Source organism: Oncorhynchus nerka, linkage group LG12 (assembly GCF_034236695.1).
Source record: "Oncorhynchus nerka isolate Pitt River linkage group LG12, Oner_Uvic_2.0, whole genome shotgun sequence".
In the NCBI taxonomy this organism is placed as follows: domain Eukaryota; kingdom Metazoa; phylum Chordata; class Actinopteri; order Salmoniformes; family Salmonidae; genus Oncorhynchus; species Oncorhynchus nerka.
The window spans coordinates 10,041,867-10,066,288 of NC_088407.1; the positions used below are offsets into that span (position 1 = coordinate 10,041,867).

General features: G+C 46.3%; 1 protein-coding gene across 1 annotated transcript in view; it reads right to left on the reverse strand.

The window, feature by feature from the left end:
- LOC115124437 (pyruvate carboxylase, mitochondrial-like) overlaps positions 1-24,422 on the reverse strand; it is a 671,386-nt gene that overhangs the window by 77,791 nt on the left and 569,173 nt on the right. Inside the window, exons 17-21 of the mRNA XM_065025223.1 lie at positions 19,938-20,094; positions 17,885-17,986; positions 14,935-15,073; positions 6,596-6,763; positions 5,796-5,877 (exon numbers count right to left, since the gene is read on the reverse strand). Of these exons, the coding sequence (XP_064881295.1) occupies positions 5,796-5,877; positions 6,596-6,763; positions 14,935-15,073; positions 17,885-17,986; positions 19,938-20,094 (648 nt within the window). The remainder of the gene's footprint in view (positions 1-5,795; positions 5,878-6,595; positions 6,764-14,934; positions 15,074-17,884; positions 17,987-19,937; positions 20,095-24,422) is intronic.

Below are 24,422 nucleotides of genomic sequence, written 5' to 3' on the forward strand. Positions count from 1 at the left end.
AACCACAGAGGAGGAGTCGAACCACAGAGGAGGAGTCAAACCACAGAGGAGGAGTCAAACCACAGAGGAGGAGTCAAACCACAGAGGAGGAGTCAAACCAAGGGTGTCAAAAACACGTTCTAAATTTGACGTTCAGAGAAACGTGGATAAACGTCTAATTCTACAGTGGGCCTGTGTGACCTAGTTGGTTTGTGTATGTGTGTGTGTGTGTTTGTGTGTGTGTCTGCCTGCCTCTGTGTGTGTGTGTGTGTGTGTGTGTGTGTGTGTGTGTGTGTGTGTGTGTGTGTGTGTGTGTGTGTGTCTGCCTTCCTCTGTGTGTGTGTGTGTGTGTGTGTGTGTGTGTGTGGGTGTGTGTGTTGTCACGTCTCCCGGTTGAGTGGTCTGCAGTGAAAACTGTCCCGTCAAATGAGCTGATAACAGATACAGCACGGCTTGAATAAATAATGCTCAATATCGCTCGGACGGTGTGTGTACAGTGTGTGTGTGTGTGTGTGTGTGTGTGTATGTGTACAGTTTGTGTGTGTGTGTCTATGAGAGTGTGTGTGTGTGCACTGCTACAGCTGTCAAGCTAAATAAACTGACATCTTCTAGACAACTCAATTAACCAGCTCTGCTCTGCTTGTTGCAGACAAGAGAGACACACACACACACACACACACACACACACACACACACACACACACACACACACACACACACTACATACACACACACACACTACATACACACACACACACACACACACACACACACACACACACACACACACACACACACATACATACATACCCTAAACAGAGAGGACACAGCGGCAGAATACCTGACCACTGTGACTGACCCAAAATTAAGGAAAGCTTTGACTATGTACAGACTCAGTGAGCATAGCCTTGCTATTGAGAAAGGCCGCTGTAGGCAGACATGGCTCTCAAGAGAAGACAGGCTATGTGCTCACTGCCCACAAAATGAGGTGGAAACTGAGCTGCACTTCCTAACCTCCTGCCCAATGTATGACCATATTAGAGAGACATATTTCCCTCAGATTACACAGACCCACAAAGAATTCGAAAACAAACCCAATTTAGATAAACTCCCATATCTACTTAGTGAAATACCACAGTGTGTCATCACAGCAGCAAGATTTGTGACCTGTTGCCACAAGAAAAGGGCAACCAGTGAAGAACAAACACCATTGTAAATACAACCCATATTATGTTTATTTATTTTCCCTTTTTGTACTTTAACTATTTGCACATCAATGACATCTTTATTCTTTTGGAACTGTTATTGTTGATTATTATTATTATTATTATTATTATTTCACAAGCTTTGGCAATGGTGTGTGCATGGTTTGTTTTTTTAATTTGACCTTTATTTAACTAGGCAAGTCAGTTAAGAACAAATTCTTATTTTCAATGACGGCCTAGGAACAGTGGGTTAACTGCCTGTTCAGGGGCAGAACGACAGATTTGTACCTTGTCAGCTCTGGGATTCGATCCAGCAACCTTTCGGTTACTAGTCCAACGCTCTAATCACTAGGCTACGCTGCCCCACCAGTGTACAGGCACATCACTCAACTTCGGGAAACGCCTTCAAAACCATCCACTAGGGGCAACAGTGAGCGTTAATACCACCAGGTGGGTGGAAAGGCGGAATCCTGTGACTCAGAAGGTTCTAAATCGGACATTTTGCAGAAACGAAAAGGATCCTGAGTTTACCCGTCAAAAACACCTGGCGTTTAGATGGATACTTGGATAGACGTCAATGTCCGCACTGTGAGACTGTGAGAGCTTGTTGGTGTGTGTGTGTGTGTGTGTGTCTGCCTGAGATGGGAGGAATGCAAATGATTTAAACACTAAGACAAGAGCAACATCATCACTCAGGTGTGAAGCCAAGGGGGGATTTGGATCCTTCCTCTCTTGTCAGGTGTGACAGGGTGGATTTGGGATATTTTCCCAAGCCATCACTCCAACCCCCATTCTGATTCCCCCCTCCCTTCCTCCAACCCCCATTCTGACCCCCCCTCCCTTCCTCCAACCCCCCTCCCCCTCCCTCCCTTCCTCCCCCCATTCTGACCCCCTCCCCCTCCCTCCCTTCCTCCAACCCCCATTCTGACCCCTCCCCCCCTCCCTCCCTTCCTCCAACCCCCATTCGGACTCCCTTCCTCCCTTCCTCCAACCCCCATTCTGACTCCCTTCCTCCCTTCCTTCCAACCCCCATTCTGACTCCCTCCCTCCCTCCCCCTCCACCCTCCCTCCCTTCCTCCAACCCCCATTCTGACTCCCTTCCTCCCTTCCTCCAACCCCCATTCTGACTCCCTCCCTCCCTTCAACTGCCTCTCATCCTTCCTCTCCCTTCACCCTACCCATTCTGACTCCCTTCCTCCAACCCCCATTCTGACTCCCTTCCTCCAACCCCCATTCTGACTCCCTCCCTCCCTCCCTCCCTCCCTCCCTCCCTCCCTCCCTCCCCTCCCTCCCTCCCTCCCTCCCTCCCTCCCTCCAACCCCCATTCTGACTCCCTCCCTCCCTCTCCTCCTCCAACCCCCATTCTGACTCCTTCCTCCCCCCTTCCTCCAACCCCTCCCATTCTGCCTCCCCTCCCCTCTCCCCTTCTCCCTTCCCTCTCATCTGTCAGTTACACTGTAAATGATTCTGTAAACATCTCTCCATGCCATTCTTCATTACACTCTTTTCACCTCCCCTCTCCCCTCCTCCCTCTCCCCTTCTGCCTCCCCCTCCCTCCCTTCTCTCCCCTTTTGCCTCCCCTGCCTCCTTCCTCTCCCCTTCTCACCCTCTGCCTCCCCCCCTCCCTCCCCTGCCTCACCCTCTCCTCCCTGCCTCCCCTTCTGCCTCCCCCCCTCTCCTCCCTCTCCCCTTCTGCCTCCCCCTCCTCCCCTCTCCCCCTCCTCCCTCTCCCCTTCCCCTTCCCCTCCCTCCCTCCTCCCCTCCCCTTCTCCTCCCTCTCCCTTCCCTCCCTTCTGCCTCCCATTTCCCTCTTATCCCCCTCATTCCCTTATGACCTCAGTGGAACCATCTAAATCTTTTCCTTCCTGCCTCCCTCTCCTGACTCCCCCTTCTGCCTCCCCTGGGCTCCCTTCCTCTCCCTTCTAGGGCCTCCCCTGCCTCCTCCCTCTCTTGTAGCCCTTCTGCCAGTCCCCTTGGGAAGGTTCTGCGGCCTCCCTCTCCAGACGGGAGATGACCCTGGATTCTGCCTCCCCTCCCCTCTGAACCTCCCAGGGTGTTGTCTCACGCCCCCTTCTGCCTCCCCAGTCCTCCTCCGTCTGCCTCCCCTCATTCCCCTTCACCCTCTCCCCTCTAGGAGAGACCTCCCTCTAGAACAGAGCCCTGGGGACCCTTCTGACCTCCCCTCTCCCCTCTCCTCCCCTCTCCCCTTCTGCCTCCCCCTCCTCCTCCCTCTCCCCTTCTGCCTCCCTCTCCTCCCTCTCCCCTTCTGCCTCCCCTCTCCTCCCTCCTCCCTTCTGCCCCCTCTCCTCCCTCTCCCCTTCTGCCTCCCCTCTCCTCCCTCTCCCCTCTGCCTCCCTTCCTCCCTCTCCCCTTCTGCCTCCCCCTCCTCCCTCTCCCTTCTGCCTCCCCTCTCCTCCCTCTCCCCTTCTGCCTCCCCTCTCCTCCCTCTCCCCTTCTGCCTCCCCTCTCCTCCCTCCTCCCTTCTGGGCTCCCGAGTGGCGCAGCGGTCTATGGCACTGCATCTCAGCGATCAGTCATCTCAGAGGCGTCATTACAGACCTTGGTTCGATTCTAGGCTGTATCACACCAGGCTGTGACTGGGAGTCCCATAGGGTGACGCACAATTGGCCCAGTGTCGTCCGGGTTTGGCCTGGGGGTAGGCCATCATCGTAAATAAGAATTAGTTCTAAACTGACTTGCCTAGTTAAATAAAGGTTAAACACTCATACTACCCTCTTCACCCTCCTCTCCCTCCTCCCTCTCCCCTTCTGCCTCCCCTCTCCTCCCTTCTGCCTCCCCTCTCCTCCCCATACTACCCTCTTCACCCTCCTCCCCCTCCTCCCTCTCCCCTTCTGCCTCCCCTCTCCTCCCCATACTACCCTCTTCACCCTCCTCTCCCTCCTCCCTCTCCCCTTCTGCCTCCCTTCTGCCTCCCCTCTCCTCCCCATACTACCCTCTTCACCCTCACAACAAGAAGTCATTTCCCCAGAAAGACTGGCTGGAGGATTTATAACACAGTATCCACATGCTGCTACACAGCGTACGGGGTGAAAACCAGGACCACTGAACAACTGAACGAACCAACAAAACAAAATAATGAATGAATAAATATAATAATAGCATGAATAAACGAAAGAAAACGAACTGACAAATTAATGAACGTGGTTTTCAATGACTGATAGACAGACAGACTGCATAATGACTGATAGACAGGCAGACTGCAGTAGGACCCAGTTGATAGACAGACTGCAGTAGGAACCAGCTGATAGGCAGACTGCAGTAGGAACCAGCTGATAGACAGGCAGACTGCAGTAGGACCCAGCTGATAGACAGGCAGACTGCAGTAGGACCCAGCTGATAGACAGACAGACTGCAGTAGGAACCAGCTGATAGACAGACAGACTGCAGTAGGAACCAGCTGATAGACAGACAGACTGCAGTAGGAACGAGCTGATAGACAGACAGACTGCAGTAGGAACCAGCTGATAGACAGGCAGACTGCAGTAGGACCCAGCTGATAGACAGACTGCAGTAGGAACCAGCTGATAGACAGACTGCAGTAGGAACCAGCTGATAGACAGGCAGACTACAGTAGGACCCAGCTGATAGACAGACTGCAGTAGGAACCAGCTGATAGACAGGCAAACTGCAGTAGGAACCAGCTGATAGACAGGCAGACTGCAGTAGGACCCAGCTGATAGACAGGCAAACTGCAGTAGGAACCAGCTGATAGACAGACAGACTGCAGTAGTACCCAGCTGATAGACAGGCAGACTGATAGACAGGCAGACTGATAGACAGACTGCAGTAGGACCCAGCTGATAGACAGGCAGACTGCAGTAGGACCCAGCTGATAGACAGACTACAGTAGGACCCAGCTGATAGACAGACTACAGTAGGACCCAGCTGATAGACAGGCAGACTGCAGTAGGACCCAGCTGGTAGACAGGCAGACTGCAGTAGGACCCAGCTGATAGACAGACTACAGTAGGACCCAGCTGATAGACAGACTACAGTAGGACCCAGCTGATAGACAGGCAGACTGCAGTAGGATCCAGCTGATAGACAGGCAGACTGCAGTAGGACCCAGCTGATAGACAGGCAGACTGATAGACAGGCAGACTGATAGACAGACTGCAGTAGGAACCAGCTGATAGACAGGCAGACTGCAGTAGGAACCAGCTGATAGACAGGCAGACTGATAGACAGGCAGACTGATAGACAGGCAGACTGATTGACAGGCAGACTGCAGTAGGACCCAGCTGATAGACAGGCAGACTGATAGACAGGCAGACTGATAGACATGCAGACTGATAGACAGACAGACTGATAGACAGGCAGACTGATAGACAGGCAGGCTGATAGACAGACAGACTGATAGACAGACAGCCTAAGGTTGTAGCTTTCATCTGTTGGTGATGCGATTTGGATTTCAATCGATCAATCGGTTAGTCAGTCGGTAAATTAATAAATCGTCATCTTAGCTATTGATCAATCGGACTAATCGAGTGGACGGGCTCTGTTCAATACAGACATTTTAGAATGGGCTCTGATTAGTATATAGAGGCAATCTCCATACTGATTGACAGGGTCCGTGGGCCAATCACATACCAGTGTCGAGTTTGGTTCCTTTGGTGCAGGCCACCATGGCTCCCATGCTGGGCTGTGACGTCATCCCTGCCATGGAGTCCACCTTTGACAACATACTAATAGTTAGTGTGTGTGTGTGTGTGTGTGTGCGTGTGTGTGTGTGCATGTGTGTGTGTGTGCGTGTGTGTGTGTGTGTGTGTGTGTGTGTGTGCATCTGTGTGTGTGTGTGTGTGCGTGTGTGTGTGTGCGTGTGTGTGTGTGTGCGTGTGTGTGTGTGCGTGTGCGTGTGTGTGCGTGTGTGTGCGTGTGTGCGTGTGTGTGCGTGTGTGCGTGTGCGTGTGCGAGTGTGTGTGCGTGTGTGTGCGTGTGTGTGCGTGTGTATGCGTGTGTGTGTGCGTGTGTACGTGTGTGTGTGCGTGTGTGTAGTGTGTGTGTGTGTGTGCGTGTGTGCGTGTACGTGTGTGTGTGTGCATGTGTACGTGTGTGTGTGCGTGTGTGTAGTGTGTGTGTGTGTGCGTGTGTGTGCGTGTGTGTGTGCATGTGTGCGTGTGCGAGTGTATGTGCGTCTGTGTGTGTGCCTGTGCGCATGCGTGCGTGTGCGCGTGTGTGTGCGCGTGTGTGTGTGTGCGTGTGTTTGCACGGGCATGTGTGTGTTTGTGTGTGTGTGTGTGTGTGTGCGTGTGTGTGCGTGTGTGCGTGTGTGCGTGTGTGTGCGTGTGTGTGTGCGTGTGTGCGTACGTCGGCCCCCGGCCTCAGCGCAGGCCAGTTACCAGCCCCTGCTGTGTCGTGTGTGTGGACGTGTGTGTGTGTGCGTTACCCACCGCGACATCCACTACGTCGGCCCCGGCCTCAGCGCAGGCCAGCATAGCGGCTACTCCAGCCCCTGCTGTGTCGTGTGTGTGGACATGGATGGGAACGTCAGGATAACGATCACGCAGGGCACTGATCAGGATACGGCTGGACTCCGGCTTCAACAGACCGGCCATGTCCTGGAGAGGACAGATGGAGGGATGAAGAGGTAGAGAGAGAGAAAGGGAAGGAGAGAAGTAGATGGAGGGATGAAGAGGTAGAGAGAGAGAAAGAGACGGAGAGAAGTAGAGAGGGATGAAGAGGTAAAGAGAGAGAAAGAGAAGGAGAGAAGTAGAGAGGGATGAAGAGGTAGAGAGAGAAGGAGAGAAGTAGAGAGGGATGAAGAGGTAGAGAGAGAGAAAGAGAAGGAGAGAAGTAGAGAGGGATGAAGAGGTAGAGAGAGAAGGAGAGAAGTAGAGAGGGATGAAGAGGTAGAGAGAGAGAGAAAGAGAAGGAGAGAAGTAGAGAGGGATGAAGAGGTAGAGAGAGAGAAAGATGATGAGAGAAGTAGATGAATAGAGAGTTAGATTGAAGGGCAGTGGTCGTTTCTCTGTTAGAGCTGTTTCAGCTATGTCTAGTAACTGTCAAGTAACTGTCTGGTAACTGTCTAGTAACTGTCTAGTAACTGTCTGGTAACTGTCTGGTAACTGTCAGGTAACTGTCAGGTAACTCTCTAGTAACTGTCAGGTAACTGTCTAGTAACTGTCTAGTAACTGTCTAGTAACTGTCAGGTAACTGTCAGGTAACTGTCAGGTAACTGTCTAGTAACTGTCAGGTAACTGTCTAGTAACTGTCAGGTAACTGTCTACTAACTGTCAGGTAACTGTCAGGTAACTGTCAGGTAACTGTCTAGTAACTGTCAGGTAACTGTCAGGTAACTGTCTATTAACTGTCTAGTAACTGTCTAGTAACTGTCTAGTAACTGTCAGGTAACTGTCAGGTAACTGTCAGGTAACTGTCTAGTAACTGTCAGGTAACTGTCTAGTAACTGTCAAGTAACTGTCTAGTAACTGTCAAGTAACTGTCAGGTAACTGTCTAGTAACTGTCAGGTAACTGTCTAGTAACTGTCTGGTAACTGTCAGGTAACTGTCTGGTAACTGTCAGGTAACTGTCTAGTAACTGTCTGGTAACTGTCTGGTAACTTTCTGGCACTGTCAGGTAACTTACAAGCATTTCGCTATACTCGCACTAACATTTCGGCAGTTGCTGTATGGTTAGTGAGAAAGTCCATATTGCAAATGTACGGTCCCTTACTAGACGTCCGAAAACGTTTGTAAAATTTGAGGACGGCGTCGGATTTTCCGCTGTCCCGGAAAATCCCACAAGAGGGCATAAGCAATCATATTGCTATTGGACAAAACATCACGATTCACGACGGGGGCCTTATCTCAAAAAACGGAAAATATTTTGAAGCCGAAACTTGGTGAGCGTAGGTTTGGCATAATGGGCAGTTGGCCCCGACCAAGATGGCGTCTAGGCCTCAACGGTTTTTGAGTTAGGGCCATTTCTCTGGGATTAAAGGTCCAAAATGAAAATAGAGAAATTATTTTTCCACTTCACGTCAAAGTCAAGGAGCCTCCGGTGTCAATAAAAAAAGAACCAGCCATTTATCTATCGTCATTTAAGAGAAATCGTACAACGACACCTTGGTGATGTTCACGGATAGGTGTTTATTTTTTTCAACGGTTACAGATCCAGTTGCAGGGTGTTCTTACGAATCTTTTTAAAGTGTGCTGCGGAGCTCTGCGAGATTTCTGTGATTTTCTATGATTTTCTGAAATAACACACACTCACTAAACCCTCCGTAAATAACTCAGTTCTTAACGTAAAGACTTAAAACTCAGGATTCTGTAAAGGCATACCCCAATCAGGATATGAGTTTATTTATAGCTTCCTGTGCCAACCGGAAGTGCCTTAAATGGTGTCACAGTGGCAGTTTCCAAGGGTTAAAAAGGTCAGATCTTTTCAAAACTTCATATGTGTGATTAGGCAACCCCCATAAGCTGTAAGTCAGTCATTTCTCCCAACAGATGTCAAAGAAAAGCTCTCTCTCACACACACACACAGAAACACACACACAGCAAGGATGGAGTGACAAAGTGCGGTGCTTAAAGACACACAAAGCCTACAATGGCATTTCCATATTCTCTAGGCCGTGCCGAGTTCAACAAGATGCCCCGCTTGACCGTAGTTCGCTCGGTCTAAGCACAGCGACCATTAGAAAAGTAGGCCCAAAATGAAGGCTGGCCCTCAATGTCATTTGCTTTTGGGTGACAGTGAGAGAACCGTTAAGGTGAGAAGCACAATTCGACCTCAGGAACGTATCTGAGGTCCTCCCGATCTGTGAAAGCCTAACCTTGACCGTGTGGCATTAACCCTTACCAGTTAAAAGAAGGTGTTTACATCAAACAGTTTGCATTGACTTCTCTCCCCATAGGAATACATTGCCTGCACGTCTAAATTCAACCTGAAGTCTATGTGGGTTATGAATTTCTTATGAACCTGTCTTCTATGACAGTCCATCAGACCACTATGAGGTCTACCTGTGTCGATTCTAAGCTTCCTGGAGCAACCGGAAGTGGTTAAATTGACCCAAAAGATGTTTTGATGTACATAACCTTCAAAGGTGAAAATGACTACATTCAACCCTGTGTAGATCAGTCAATTCTTAACTTAAAGACTTAAAACTCAGGATTCTGTAAGAGGCTACCTCAGTCAAGACATGTGTTTACCTATAGCTTCCTGTGCCAACCGGAAGTGCCTTTAATTGGGTCACACTGTCTGTTTTGAAGGGTTAAAAAAGTCACATCTTTCCAAAACTTTATGTGTGACTAAGTAAACCTCATGAACTGTAAATCAGTCATTTCTCCCAACAGATGTCAAAGAAAAGCTCTCAAACACACACACAGCAAGGATGGAGTGAAAAAGTGTGGTGCCTAAAGACACAGAGAGCAGGCAATGGCATTACCATAATCCCTAGGCTGTGCCGAGTTCAACGAGATATCCCGCTTGACTGTAGCTTGCTCGGTCTTAGCGCAGCGACCATGAGAAAATTTGTAAGTCGCTCTGGATAAGAGCGTCTGCTAAATGACTTAAATGTAAATGTAAGTAGGCCCAAAATGAAGCCTGCCCCACAACGTCATTTGCTTTTGGGTGACAGTGAGAGAACCTTTAGGGTGAGAAGCACAATTTGACCTCAGGTATGTTCCTAAGGTCCTTCCGATCCGTGCAAGCCTAACCTTGACCATGTGGCATTAACCCTTAACTGTTAAAAGAAGGTGTTTACTTCAAACAGTTTGCATTGACTTCTCTCCCCATAGGAATGCATTGCCTGCACCCCTAAATTCAACCTGAAGCCTATATGGGTTATGAATGCTGTATGAATCTGTCTTTGGTAACAGTCTATCAGGCCAGTATGAGGTCTACCTATGTTGATTCTGAGCTTCCTGGATCAACCGGAAGTGGTTAAAATCACCCTAAAAGTGTTTTTCCATTACCTGCCTGCAGTTTGATAGACATAGTGCATTCAACCCTGTGTAAATCAGTCAATTCTTAATGTAAGGACTTAAAACTCAGGATTCTGTAACAGCATACCCCAGTGAGGATATGTGTTGACTTATAGCTTCCTGTGCCAACCGGAAGTGCCATAATTGGTGTCTCAGGGGCTGTTTCGAGGGGTTTAAAAAATCAGATCTTTCCAAAACTTCATATATGTGATTAGGCAACCCCCATGAACTGTAAATCAGTCATTTTTCCCATAAAATTTCAAAGGAAAACTAAATCACACACACACACAGCTTGGAAGTAGGGACCCATTGGCGTGCGTAGAGACATACACTGCCTGGATTAGTTAACCTTGTTGGAACTTTTAAAGAACCGTCGGACCTAGAGTTCCGAAACTTTAGAATCCTGTTCTAGACCTCCGGCCGATAGTGCGTGGTGAGTTACGTGGCTCTAGAAGGTTCTCGGACCGAGAAACAGCCTCGTACATTTGCAATGACTTCAATTCATTTTGACCATTACGAAAATGACGACATTTAGAAAAGTCGAGAGACACAAGACTAGGTGCATTGCGACCGTCTCGGCCCATAGAGACGGAACCCAACGTTTCTGTCCGATAGCTCATTCAAGGACCCCGTAGCAAGTCATGAAAAAAGTGGATTTTCAGCACCAATTAGGGTTTTGCTTGGACACCAAATGACCGATCGAGCCTAAACTTGGGATTCGGGGTCGCCTCAGCTAGGTCTACACATAACATAAGAAATGGACCCGCAGCTAGAACGTAACTACGTGTTTTATGGTTTTTTTATGGTTTGAATCGAAGGCGTTGTGAGTTCATCGGGCTTAGTGTCAGTTTGTATCAGTTTGGTGTCAGAATGATATCTAATTGACTGATGGACGGTGACTTGCTGGTGACTCTTGTCCATTTGCAATATGTTTAAACAGTGAGGTACCATCACCAAAGTGACATTCTGAAATCAACCCTAACGAGCCATTGAGATGAACCAGAATCACTGCCCAGCCATCCCGAGTTCATCGGGCCAGTCAATTTCACATTCCTGCAGGATTTTTATAGCATGACAAATTCGTGATGGTACCTGCCCATTGAACCATATTGCAAATGCACAGTGACTTTGCAAAAGTAAGAAAACATAAACAAATGGACATAATGAAATCACCATATTTTTATTTTTGGGTTATCAGTTGCACAACAATGCACGTGCACTTGCAATATGATTCAACAGTGAAAAAATATCACCAAATGGACATGATGAAGTCAACACAACGAGCGATGGAAAGGAGCAACTATCACTGCCAGGCCATCCTGTGTTCACCAGGCCAGTCAATTTTGCATTAATGCAGGATTTTTGAACATGTCAAATTTCTTATGGCATTTGGCCCCAAAAAAAGTGACTTTTGACTTTGACTTTTGACTTCCTATGAAATCATATTGAAATTGGACAAAACATATTCCTTATGCGCATGTAAAAAAATAAATACAAATTATGATAATAAAATTGGACAAAAGTATGTTGATACAGTTCTTATACGTGTGTAATTGACACAAAATTCGAAAGAATTTCAAAAAACAGTCCAGAAAGCACTTTTTTAAGGGTTCGTGAAGTTTTTTACAAAATTTTGACATTTTTGACTTTTGACTTTTGACTTCCTATGAAATCATATTGAAAATGGACACAACATATTCCTTATGCGCATGTAAAAAAAAATATATATATATAAAAAGTATATTCATACAGTTCTTACACATGTGTAATTGACAAAAAAATTGAAAGAATTTCGAAAAACGGTCCAGAAAGCACTTACTTAAAAGGGGTGATAAGTTTTTGACAAAAAAAATCATTTTTTCAAAATTTTGCTTTTGGATGTTGAGATGGGTTACATTTCCAATATGAAAAACCAAGGTGGAGCGGATTCGCCACCTGTTGGATTTTTAAAGTGTTACAACTGGCAATTGCCATATGGCATTTGCAATAAATGCCGAATTGGGTGGTATTGGACAATGTGTATATGGTTTGTCCGATGCCAATGACTTCCCATTGATTTTTGTCCAATACAGGGGGGGTATTCCCTTACATCTGCTAACCATGTGTATGTGACAATGTGACAAATACATTTGATTTGAACTGTCTGGTAATTGTCAAGTAGCTGACTGAAAAACTGTCTGATTTGAAATCAAAGTAAGGGCAGTCAGATCTGGAGAGAACCAAGGGCTATATCTGTTCCTGGTGTTACATTTCTTGAATGGGGCATGCTTATTTCAGATGGTGAGGAAGGCATTTCAAAATAATAACCAGGCATCCTGTACTGACAGGATGAGATCAATATCCTTTCAGGATACCCCGGCCAGGTCGATTAGAAAGGCCTGCCCGATGAAGTGTTTCAGGGAGCTTTTGACAGTGATGAGTGGAGGTTATTTGACCGCTGACCCATTACGGATGCAGGCAATGAGGCAGTGATCGCTGAGATCTTGGTTGAAGACAACAGAGGTGTATTTAGAGGGGAAGTTGGTTAGGATGATATCTATGAGGGTGCCTGTGTTTACGGCTTTGGGGTGGTACCTGGTAGGTTCATTGATAATTTGTGTGAGATTGATGGCATCAAGCTTAGATTGTAGGATGGCTGGGGTGTTAAGCATGTTCCAGTTTAGGTCGCCTAGCAGCACGAGCTCTGAAGATAGATGGGGGGCAATCAGTTCACATATGGTGTCCAGAGCACAGCTGGGGGCAGAGGGTGGTCTATAGCAGGCGGCAACCGTGAGAGACTTGTTATTAGAGAGGTGGATTTTTAAAAGTAGAAGTTCAAATTGTTTGGGTACAGACCTGGATAGTAGGACAGAACTCTGCAGGCTATCTTTGCAGTAGATTCCAAACCGCCCCCTTTCTATCTTGTCTGAAAATGTTGTAGTTAGGGATGGAGATTTCAGAATGTTTGGTGGTCTTCCTATGCCAGGATTCAGACACAGCTAGAACATCCGGGTTGGCAGAGTGTGCTAAAGCAGTGAATAAAACAAACTTATGGAGGAGGCTTCTAATGTTAACATGCATGAAACCAAGGCTATTACGGTTACGGACGTAATGGTTACAGAGAGCTCCTGGGGAATAGGAGTGGAGCTAGGCACTGTAGGTCCTGGATTCACCTCTACATCACCAGAGGAACAGAGGAGTAGGATAAGGGTACGGCTATGAGAATTGGTCATCTAGTACGTCCGGAACAGAGAGTAAAAGGAGGTTTCTGGGGGCGATAAAATAGCTTCAAGGTAAAATGTACAGACAAAGGTATGGTAGGATATGAATAAAGTGGAGGTAAACCTAGGTATTGAGTGATGATGAGAGAGATATTGTCTCTAGAAACATCATTGAAACCAGGAGATGTCATTGCATGTGTGGGTGGTGGAACTGAAAGGTTGGATAAGGTATAATGAGCAGGGCTAGAGGCTCTACAGTGAAATAAGCCAATAAACACTAACCAGAACAGCAATGGACAAGGCATATTGACATTAAGGAGAGGCATGCTTAGTCGAGTGATCAAAAGGGTCCAGTGAGTAGTGAGGTTGGTTGGGGGTCACGGCGATTTAGACAGCTAGCTGGGCCATCGGTAGCAAACTAGCATAGGATGGAGGTCTGTTTTTAACCACCTCGTACGTTTCCGTCGGTAGGATTAGTGGTGTTCCGTGTGGTCGAGGGGATGAATCCAAATCACGCAAAAAAAATTACAAAAAATAAAAATAGATATAGTTATAGAGGCCCAAGGGATCAATCCAATTGGCAAAATAGATATAGTTATAGAGGCCCAAGGGATCAATCCAATTGGCAAAATAGATATAGTTATAGAGGCCCAAGGGATCAATCCAATTGGCAAAATAGATATAGTTATAGAGGCCCAAGGGATCAATCCAATTGGCAAAATAGATATAGTTATAGAGGCCCAAGGGATCAATCCAATTGGCAAAATAGATATAGTTATAGAGGCCCAAGGGATCAATCCAATTGGCAAAATAGATATAGTTATAGTGACCCAAGTAACATTGTCCGATAGACAGATAGCAGTCGATAAGACAGCTAACGGTTAGCGGACCGCAGATGGGCGTTCAGTTAACGTCGCGACAGAGTGGCCAGTTGGATAACTCCCTCGGAGTCAGATAACGTCGGTAGTCCAGTCCTGAAGGCCCGGTGGGGCTCCGCGTTGGCAGTAAAACGGGTCCGGATAGGTGATTGTAGCCCAGGAGTGGCTGATGGAACTCTTCAGCTGGCTAGCTCCGGAATAAATGATGTTTGCTCCGGGATCGACGTAAGCAAATAGTCACAGGGATAGCAGCTAGCTAGCTGTGAGATCCAGGTATAAATGTCCAGAGCTTTCGGTTGAAATCCGGGGATATGGAGAGAAAAATAGGTCCGGTATGTTCTGGTCCGAGCCGCGCCGTACAAAACTGGCGATAGATTTTCTAGCTTTAGGATAGCTGATGACCACAAACCGTGGTTCGCTGAATACTAATGTTAGCCAGTAAACTGACTAGCTTCTGGTTAGCTTCTGACTAGCTTCTATTATGTTTTTAGATTTGAGGTAAATCTTTTTAAAAATTTTTATTGGTGAGGCTGGTTGTAGGAAAGTGATTTGAAGATGAGTTTTTGGAAAATAAAATATATAAAAAATATGCGAAGAAAATATGTAAATATATATATACACGGGACACGACAAGACGAGGACAAAGGACGTCTGACTGCTATGCCGTCTTGGTAACATCTATTACATATTGGTAACGTGTGTGTAGATATAGTCAGTAAAAGTCACCTTGATACAGAGTACGTGAGTCCCAGCCTTCATCAGTTCCTCAGTCAGCTTAACATAGTACGCCAGGGAGTACTTCTGTCTCATGGGGTCTGATACGTCTCCTGTGTAGGAGATAGCAGCCTCCACTACCCCTCCTGCCCTGTGGATGACGAAGGTTGACGATGATGATGATGTCAGCGTTAAATATAGACGTGGCTATAATACCTACTGTATTTTGACATGCAGTGTCACATCACGTAGACAAAACGACAAACGTGCGCACAGCGCGGTGATGTGAGGAGGGCTAACTCTTTGTTCGTTAGGGACAGTCTAGTGAGGAGGGCTAACTCTTTGTTCGTTAGGGACAGTCTAGTGAGGAGGGCTAACTCTTTGTTCGTTAGGGACAGTCTAGTGAGGAGGGCTAACTCTTTATTCGTTAGGGACAGTCTAGTGAGGAGGGCTAACTCTTTATTCGTTAGGGACAGTCTAGTGAGGAGGGCTAACTCTTTGTTCGTTAGGGACAGTCTAGTGAGGAGGGCTAACTCTTTGTTCGTTAGGGACAGTCTAGTGAGGAGGGCTAACTCTTTGTTCGTTAGGGACAGGAGGGCTAACTCTTTGTTCGTTAGGGACAGTCTAGTGAGGAGGGCTAACTCTTTGTTCGTTAGGGACAGTCTAGTGAGGAGGGCTAACTCTTTGTTCGTTAGGGACAGTCTAGTGAGGAGGGCTAACTCTTTGTTCGTTAGGGACAGTCTAGTGAGGAGTTAACTCTTTGAGGACAGTCTAGTAACTCTTTGTTCGTTAGGGACAGTCTAGTGAGGAGGGCTAACTCTTTGTTCGTTAGGGACAGTCTAGTGAGGAGGGCTAACTCTTTGTTCGTTAGGGACAGTCTAGTGAGGAGGGCTAACTCTTTGTTCGTTAGGGACAGTCTAGTGAGGAGGGCTAACTCTTTGTTCGTTAGGGACAGTCTAGTGAGGAGGGCTAACTCTTTGTTCGTTAGGGACAGTCTAGTGAGGAGGGCTAACTCTTTGTTCGTTAGGGACAGTCTAGTGAGGAGGGCTAACTCTTTGTTCGTTAGGGACAGTCTAGTGAGGAGGGCTAACTCTTTGTTCGTTAGGGACAGTCTCTAACTCTTTGTTGAGGAGTGGAGGGCTAACTCTTTGTTCGTTAGGGACAGTCTAGTGAGGAGGGCTAACTCTTTGTTCGTTAGGGACAGTCTAGTGAGGAGGGCTAACTCTTTGTTCGTTAGGGACAGTCTAGTGAGGAGGGCTAACTCTTTGTTCGTTAGGGACAGTCTAGTGAGGAGGGCTAACTCTTTGTTCGTTAGGGACAGTCTAGTGAGGAGGGCTAACTCTTTGTTCGTTAGGGACAGTCTAGTGAGGAGGGCTAACTCTTTGTTCGTTAGGGACAGTCTAGTGAGGAGGGCTAACTCTTTGTTCGTTAGGGACAGTCTAGTGAGGAGGGCTAACTCTTTGTTCGTTAGGGACAGTCTAGTGAGGAGGGCTAACTCTTTGTTCGTTAGGGACAGTCTAGTGAGGAGGGCTAACTCTTTGTTCGTTAGGGACAGTCTAGTGAGGAGGGCTAACTCTTTGTTCGTTAGGGACAGTCTAGTGAGGAGGGCTAACTCTAGGGACAGTTTGTTCGTTAGGGACAGTCTAGTGAGGAGGGCTAACTCTTTGTTCGTTAGGGACAGTCTAGTGAGGAGGGCTAACTCTTTGTTCGTTAGGGACAGTCTAGTGAGGAGGGCTAACTCTTTGTTCGTTAGGGACAGTCTAGTGAGGAGGGCTAACTCTTTGTTCGTTAGGGACAGTCTAGTGAGGAGGGCTAACTCTTTGTTCGTTAGGGACAGTCTAGTGAGGAGGGCTAACTCTTTGTTCGTTAGGGACAGTCTAGTGAGGAGGGCTAACTCTTTGTTCGTTAGGGACAGTCTAGTGAGGAGGGCTAACTCTTTGTTCGTTAGGGACAGTCTAGTGAGGAGGGCTAACTCTTTGTTCGTTAGGGACAGTCTAGTGAGGAGGGCTAACTCTTTGTTCGTTAGGGACAGTCTAGTGAGGAGGGCTAACTCTTTGTTCGTTAGGGACAGTCTAGTGAGGAGGGCTAACTCTTTGTTCGTTAGGGACAGTCTAGTGAGGAGGGCTAACTCTTTGTTCGTTAGGGACAGTCTAGTGAGGAGGGCTAACTCTTTGTTCGTTAGGGACAGTCTAGTGAGGAGGGCTAACTCTTTGTTCGTTAGGGACAGTCTAGTGAGGAGGGCTAACTCTTTGTTCGTTAGGGACAGTCTAGTGAGGAGGGCTAACTCTTTTGTTAGGGACAGTTAGTGAGGAGGGCGGTCGTTAGGGACAGTCTAGTGAGGAGGGCTAACTCTTTGTTCGTTAGGGACAGTCTAGTGAGGAGGGCTAACTCTTTGTTCGTTAGGGACAGTCTAGTGAGGAGGGCTAACTCTTTGTTCGTTAGGGACAGTCTAGTGAGGAGGGCTAACTCTTTGTTCGTTAGGGACAGTCTAGTGAGGAGGGCTAACTCTTTGTTCGTTAGGGACAGTCTAGTGAGGAGGGCTAACTCTTTGTTCGTTAGGGACAGTCTAGTGAGGAGGGCTAACTCTTTATTCGTTAGGGACAGTCTAGTGAGGAGGGCTAACTCTTTATTCGTTAGGGACAGTCTAGTGAGGAGGGCTAACTCTTTGTTCGTTAGGGACAGTCTAGTGAGGAGGGCTAACTCTTTGTTCGTTAGGGACAGTCTAGTGAGGAGGGCTAACTCTTTGTTCGTTAGGGACAGTCTAGTGAGGAGGGCTAACTCTTTGTTCGTTAGGGACAGTCTAGTGAGGAGGGCTAACTCTTTATTCGTTAGGGACAGTCTAGTGAGGAGGGCTAACTCTTTGTTCGTTAGTGACAGTCTAGTGAGGAGGGCTAACTCTTTGTTCGTTAGGGACAGTCTAGTGAGGAGGGCTAACTCTGACAGTCTGGACTGTACCACCTACCTGCCGGCGGCTTCCATGCCCAGTATCATGTTAGGGAGGTAGTTGAGACTGTCAAATACACGGAATATATCCATGCCGTTCTCCTTCGCCACCTCACAGAACCTGGGGAGAGAGGAGAGGAGAGGAGAGGAGAGGAGAGGAGAGGAGAGGAGAGGAGAGGAGAGGAGAGGAGAGGACCAGACAGACAGACAGACAGACAGACAGACAGACAGACAGACAGACAGACAGACAGACAGACAGACAGATAGATAGATAGATAGATAGATAGATAGATAGATAGATAGATAGATAGATAGATAGATAGATAGATAGATAGATAGATAGATAGATAGATAGATAGATAGACGGGGCAAGGGGGGTTGAGAGGCGGATGAGGAAGAGGGTAAATAGATTATTGTACCAACATATTCTGAGGAAGGATGTTGATCTGTGAGGTCTGTTGTCAGGTATGTTTGTGTGTGGTCTTGTAGGGTAGTTGGTGTGTGTGTGTGTGTGTGTGTGTGTGTGTGTGTGTGTGTGTGTGTGTGTGTGTGTGTGTGTGTGTGTGTGTGTGTGTGTGTGTGTGTGTGTGTGTGTGTCTTCACCGATAGGGTGACAAACACACACACACTCACAGTTCCTATACTACTAGCTACCGTCAGTATTTATATATTCTCACTACCAGCCACTTTGTATGCATAAACCCACCTCAACCACTCTAGTAACCCTGCATATTGGATATATTAGCAGGGGTGTTGTTAGGACCGAGACAAAACTGTGCCAATATATCCTCCAAACGCCGGCTACGATGGCATTATCTCTTTTATACAACGTTATTTTGATGAATTTATTCTTACTATTTAATCTCGTCTCTTAGGTTTTGGCCTTTCTAAGGAGTTTTTCCTAGCCACCGTGCTTCTACACCTGCATTTGCTTGCTGTTTTGGGGTTTTAGGCTGGGTTTCTGTACAGCACTTTGAGATATCAGCTGATGTAAGAAGGGCTTTATGAATACATTTGATTTGATTGTTAATCCTTTTGTATGATATATAGTCCGGAAACACAAATATAGGTTTGCTAGGCTACCCAAAGCAGGCTGGTCGTTTGTTCTATTGGTTCGGTTGGCATCAGAGACGCGACCCAGTCGGTCTTTGTTCTGTATCTATGGACGAGACCCAGTTGGTCTTTGTTCTGTATCTATGGACGCGACCCAGTCAGTCTTTGTTCTGTATCTATGGACGCGACCCAGTCAGTCTTTGTTCTGTATCTATGGACGCGACGCAGTCAGTCTTTGTTCTGTATCTATGGACGCGACCCAGTTGGTCTTTGTTCTGTATCTATGGACGAGACCCAGTTGGTCTTTGTTCTGTATCTATGGACGCGACCCAGTCAGTCTTTGTTCTGTATCTATGGACGCGACCCAGTCAGTCTTTGTTCTGTCTGTCTTTGTTCTGTATCTATGGACGAGACCCAGTTGGTCTTTGTTCTGTATCTATGGACGCGACCCAGTCAGTCTTTGTTCTGTATCTATGGATGCGACCCAGTCAGTCTTTGTTCTGTATCTATGGACACGACCCAGTTGGTCTTTGTTCTGTATCTATGGACGCGACCCAGTCTGTCTTTGTTCTGTATCTATGGACGAGACCCAGTTGGTCTTTGTTCTGTATCTATGGACGAGACCCAGTCAGTCTTTGTTCTGTATCTATGGACGCGACCCAGTCAGTCTTTGTTCTGTATCTATGGACGCGACCCAGTCAGTCTTTGTTCTGTATCTATGGACGAGACCCAGTCGGTCTTGGTTCTGTATCTATGGACACGACCCAGTCAGTCTTTGTTCTGTATCTATGGACGCGACCCAGTCGGTCTTTGTTCTGTATCTATGGACGAGACCCAGTCAGTATTTGTTCTGTATCTATGGACGAGACCCAGTCGGTCTTTGTTCTGTAACTATGGGGGGGGGGGGGGGGGGGTACCTAGTCAGTTGAATGCATTCAACTGAAATGTGTCTTTCCGTATTTATTCCAAACCCCTCTGAATCAGAGTTAGGTTGTGTGTGTGTGTGTGTGTCCTCTCACTTGAACACTGCGTTATCAGGGTAGTTAGTGTATCCCACAGCGTTAGCTCCTCTCAGTAACATCTGAAAGGGAACGTTGGGTACTAAGGTTCTCAGCTCCTGGAGTCTCTTCCAGGGACACTCGTACAGGAAACGCATGGCTACGTCAAATGTAGCTCCTACACACACACACACACACACACACACACACACACACACACAGAGTTTCAGTTACATCATCTCCACAGTCTACAGTGAAGCCATGCAGATACCGCAGGGAAGGATAATTTAGTTCATGTCATCAGAAAGCTATCAGAGAGCCAGAGAGGGTCAGAGATACGGGACGGATCCCAAAATGGCACCCTATTCCCTTTGTAGTGCACTTCTTTTAACCAGGGTCCATAGAGCTCTAGTGCACTATGTGAGGAGAAGGGTGTAATTTGGAACGCAACCCAAGGCGTAAGTATTGAAGGAGATTAATACGTATAAGTATTGAAGGAGATAATACGTATAAGTATTGAAGGAGATAATAAGTATTGAAGGAGATTAATACGTATAAGTATTGAAGGAGATAATACGTATAAGTATTGAAGGAGATAATAAGTATTGAAGGAGATTAATACGTATTGAAGGAGATAATAAGCATTGAAGGAGATTAATAAGTATTGAAGGAGATAATAAGTATTGAAGGAGATTAATACGTATAAGTATTGAAGGAGATTAATAAGTATTGAAGGAGATAATAAGTATTGAAGGAGATAATAAGTATTGAAGGATATTAATAAGTATAAGTATTGAAGGAGATAAATAAGTATTGAAGGAGATGAATAAGTATTGAAGGAGATGAATTAATAAGTATTGAAGGAGATGAATAAGTATTGAAGGAGATTAATAAGTATTGAAGGAGATTAATTAGTATAAGTATTGAAGGAGATTAATAAGTATAAGTATTGTAGACAGTAGAAAGTAGGGCTCTGGTTTGTGTACTAACTCTACAGGGAGATAAAACATGAGTTGTATTTAGTTTTCACTGTTTTCTCTGGTCAAATACAAGCTGTCGTGGAGAGAAAGACAGAAATAGGGAGAAAGAGAGAGAAAGAAAAGAGAGAGAAAAGGGAGAGAAAGATGTGAGGAGAAAGAGAGAGAAAAGAGAGAGAAAGATGTGGGGAGAAAGCGAGAGATGGGGAAAAAGGGAGATAGAGAGAGAAAAGAGGGAGAAAGAGAGAGATGGAGGAAAAGGGAGATAGAGAGAGAAAAGAGAGGGAGAAAGAGAGAGATGGAGGAAAAGGGAGATAGAGAGAGAAAAGAGAGGTGGAAAGAGAGAGATGGAGGAAAAGGGAGATAGAGAGAGAAAAGAGAGGGAGAAAGAGAGAGATGGAGGAAAAGGGAGATAGAGAGAGAAAAGAGAGAGAAAGAGAGAGGGAGATAGAGAGATAAAAGAGAGAGAAAAGAGAGGGAGATAGAGAGAGAAAAGAGAGGGAGATAGAGAGAGAAAAGAGAGGGAGATAGAGAGAGAAAAGAGAGAGATGGAGGAAAAGCGAGATAGAGAGAGACAGAAAGGCTTTTAAGAGGCCTTTGAAACTCCCGCTGCTCAGAGGTCATTAGAATACAGTATTAGAAGTGTTTATTTCAAAAAAGCCTTCGACTCAATTTAGCATGAGGGTCTGCTATACAAACTGTTGGAAAGTGGTGTTGGGGGAAAAACATAAAACATTATAAAATCCATGTACACAAACAACATGGGCAAAAAACACACATTTCTTTCCACAGGGCCGTGGGGCGAGACAGGGAAACAACTTATAGCCCCACCCTCTTCAACATATATATACCAATTGGTGAGGGCACTAGACAAGTCTGCAGTACCGGGCCTCACCCTACTAGAATCTCAAGTCAAATGTCTGCTGTTTGCTGATGATCTGGTGCTTCTGACCCCAACCAAGGAGGGCCTACAGCAGCACCTAGATCTTATGCACAGATTCTATCAGACCTGGGTCCTGACAGAACTGGGCCCTGACAGACCTGGGCCCTCACAGTAAATCTCAGTAAGACCAAAATAATGGTGTTCCAAAAAAGGTCCAGTCGCCAGGACCACAAATACAAATTCCATCTAGACACCGTTGCCCTATTGCACACAAAAAACTATACACACCTCAGCCTAAACATCAGCGCCACAGGTAACTTCCACAAAGCTGTGAACGATCTGAGAGACAAGGCAAGAAGGGCCTTCTATGCCATCAAAAGGAACATAAAATTTGCCATACCAATTAGGATCTGGCTAAAAATACTTGAATCAGTCATAGAGCCCATTGCCCTTTATGGTTGTGAGGTCTGGGGTCCGCTCACCAACCAAGAATTCTCCAAATGGGACAAACACAAAAATTGAGACTCTGCATGTATAATTTTGCAAAAATATCCTCTGTGCACAACTTAAAACACTAAATAATGCACGCAGAGCAGAATTAGGCAAATACCCGCTAATTATCAAAATCCAGAAAAGAGTCGTTAAATTCTATAACCACCTAAAAGGAAGCGATTCCCAAACCTTCCACAACAAAGCCATCACCTACAGAGAGATGAACCTGGAGAAGAGTCCCCTAAGCAAGCTGGTCCTGGGGCTCTGTTCACAAACACAAACAGACCCCACAGAGCCCCAGGACAGCAACACAATTAGACCCAACCAAATCATGAGAAAACAAAAAGATAATTACTTGACACATTGGAAAGAATTAACAAAAAAACAGAGCAAACTAGAATGCTATTTGTCCCTAAACAGAGAAGACACAGTGGCAGAATACCTGACCACTGTGACTGACCCAAACTTAAGGAAAGCTTTGACTATGTACAGACTCAGTGAGTATTGCCTTGCTATTGAGAAAGGCCGCCGTAGGCAGACATGGCTCTCAAGAGAAGACAGACTATGTGCTCACTGCCCACAAAATGAGGTGGAATCTGAGCTGCACTTCCTAACCTCCTGTCCAATGTATGACCATATTAGAGAGACATATTTCCCCCAGATTACACAGATCCACAAAGAATTTGAAAACAAATCCAATTTTGAAAAACTCCCATATCTTTTGGGTGAAATTCCACAGTGTTACATCACAGCAGCAAGATGTGTGACCTGTTGCCACGAGAAAAGGGCAACCAGTGAAGAACAAACATCATTGTAAATACAACCCATATTTATGTTTATTTATTTTCCCTATTGTACTTGAACTATTTGCACATAATATAACATTTTGGAACTTTTGTTAATTTTCATTGTTTATTTCATTTTTGTTCATCATCTAGTTCACTTGCTTGTGCAATATATACATACATATATAGAGAGAGATAGAGAGAGAGACAGATAGAGACTGTTTATGAGTAAATGGGGTACTGGCTAATAACATCTCTAATGTTATTAGCCAGTACCCCATTTACTCATAAACAGATAAATGTTATTAGCCAGTACCCCATTTACTCATAAACATATAAATGTTATTAGCCAGTACCCCATTTACTCATAAACATATAAATGTTATTAGCCAGTACCCCATTTACTCATAAACATATAAATGTTATTAGCCAGTACCCCATTTACTCATAAACATATAAATGTTATTAGCCAGTACCCCATTTACTCATAAACATATAAATGTTATTAGCCAGTACCCCATTTACTCATAAACATATCAATGTTATTAACCAGTTTGTAAACTCAGTCCTCAGTCTCGCTGCCAACATCCCCTCCGGCATGCAGACCTCAGCTATGACCTTCCTCAGTAGGCGAGATGATCGGATTCCCGCTCGTTCTCCCAGCTCCTCCAACGATCTGCTCCTGCTCCACATCAGATGACCCAGCTTGGTACACCCCACGCCTAGCAGGCAGGAACGTAGTCTGGCTGAACCCAGAGCACGGGACTGGATGGCAGTGTTATGAAAAAGAGGCTCTTCAAAAAGCCACATCCCTGGTGGCGTGCCGGCCTTACAGCACAAGTTGAAACTCTTCAAGCCTGCATAACAGACTCATAAAATTGGGTCAGGCCAGACAAATCACCCCCCTCCAGCTTTAAGAGGAAAAGGTGCTTGTCTAAGCCCAAACAGCCCGCTCTCCTCATCAGTGTGTAGGCTGTGTCGACCCAGCTAGAACCGTCACTGTACAACAGTCTCTGGGCTGCTTGAAGCTGGAAAGCCATGATCCTGGAGGAAATGTCCACCAGGCCTTGTCCTCGTGCAGTGGCAGACACGGAGCTTTAATCCAATCTGGTCCAGACCAGAAGAAATGAACAAGGGTCCTGTGAAGCTCTTGTATCTGACCCCTCGGTGGCTGTAAAATCATTAGTCTGTGCCACAGGGTAGAGGCAGCTAGATGATTAGCTACAAGCACCCTTCCCCTTTAAGACAGCTGTTGTAGCACCCATTTCCACCTTGACAATCTGACACACACCTTCTCCACTGCACCCTTCCAGTTATACTTTTGAAAGACATCAGAGTCCCTGAAAAAATCTGAAGTCTGGAGCCCCCC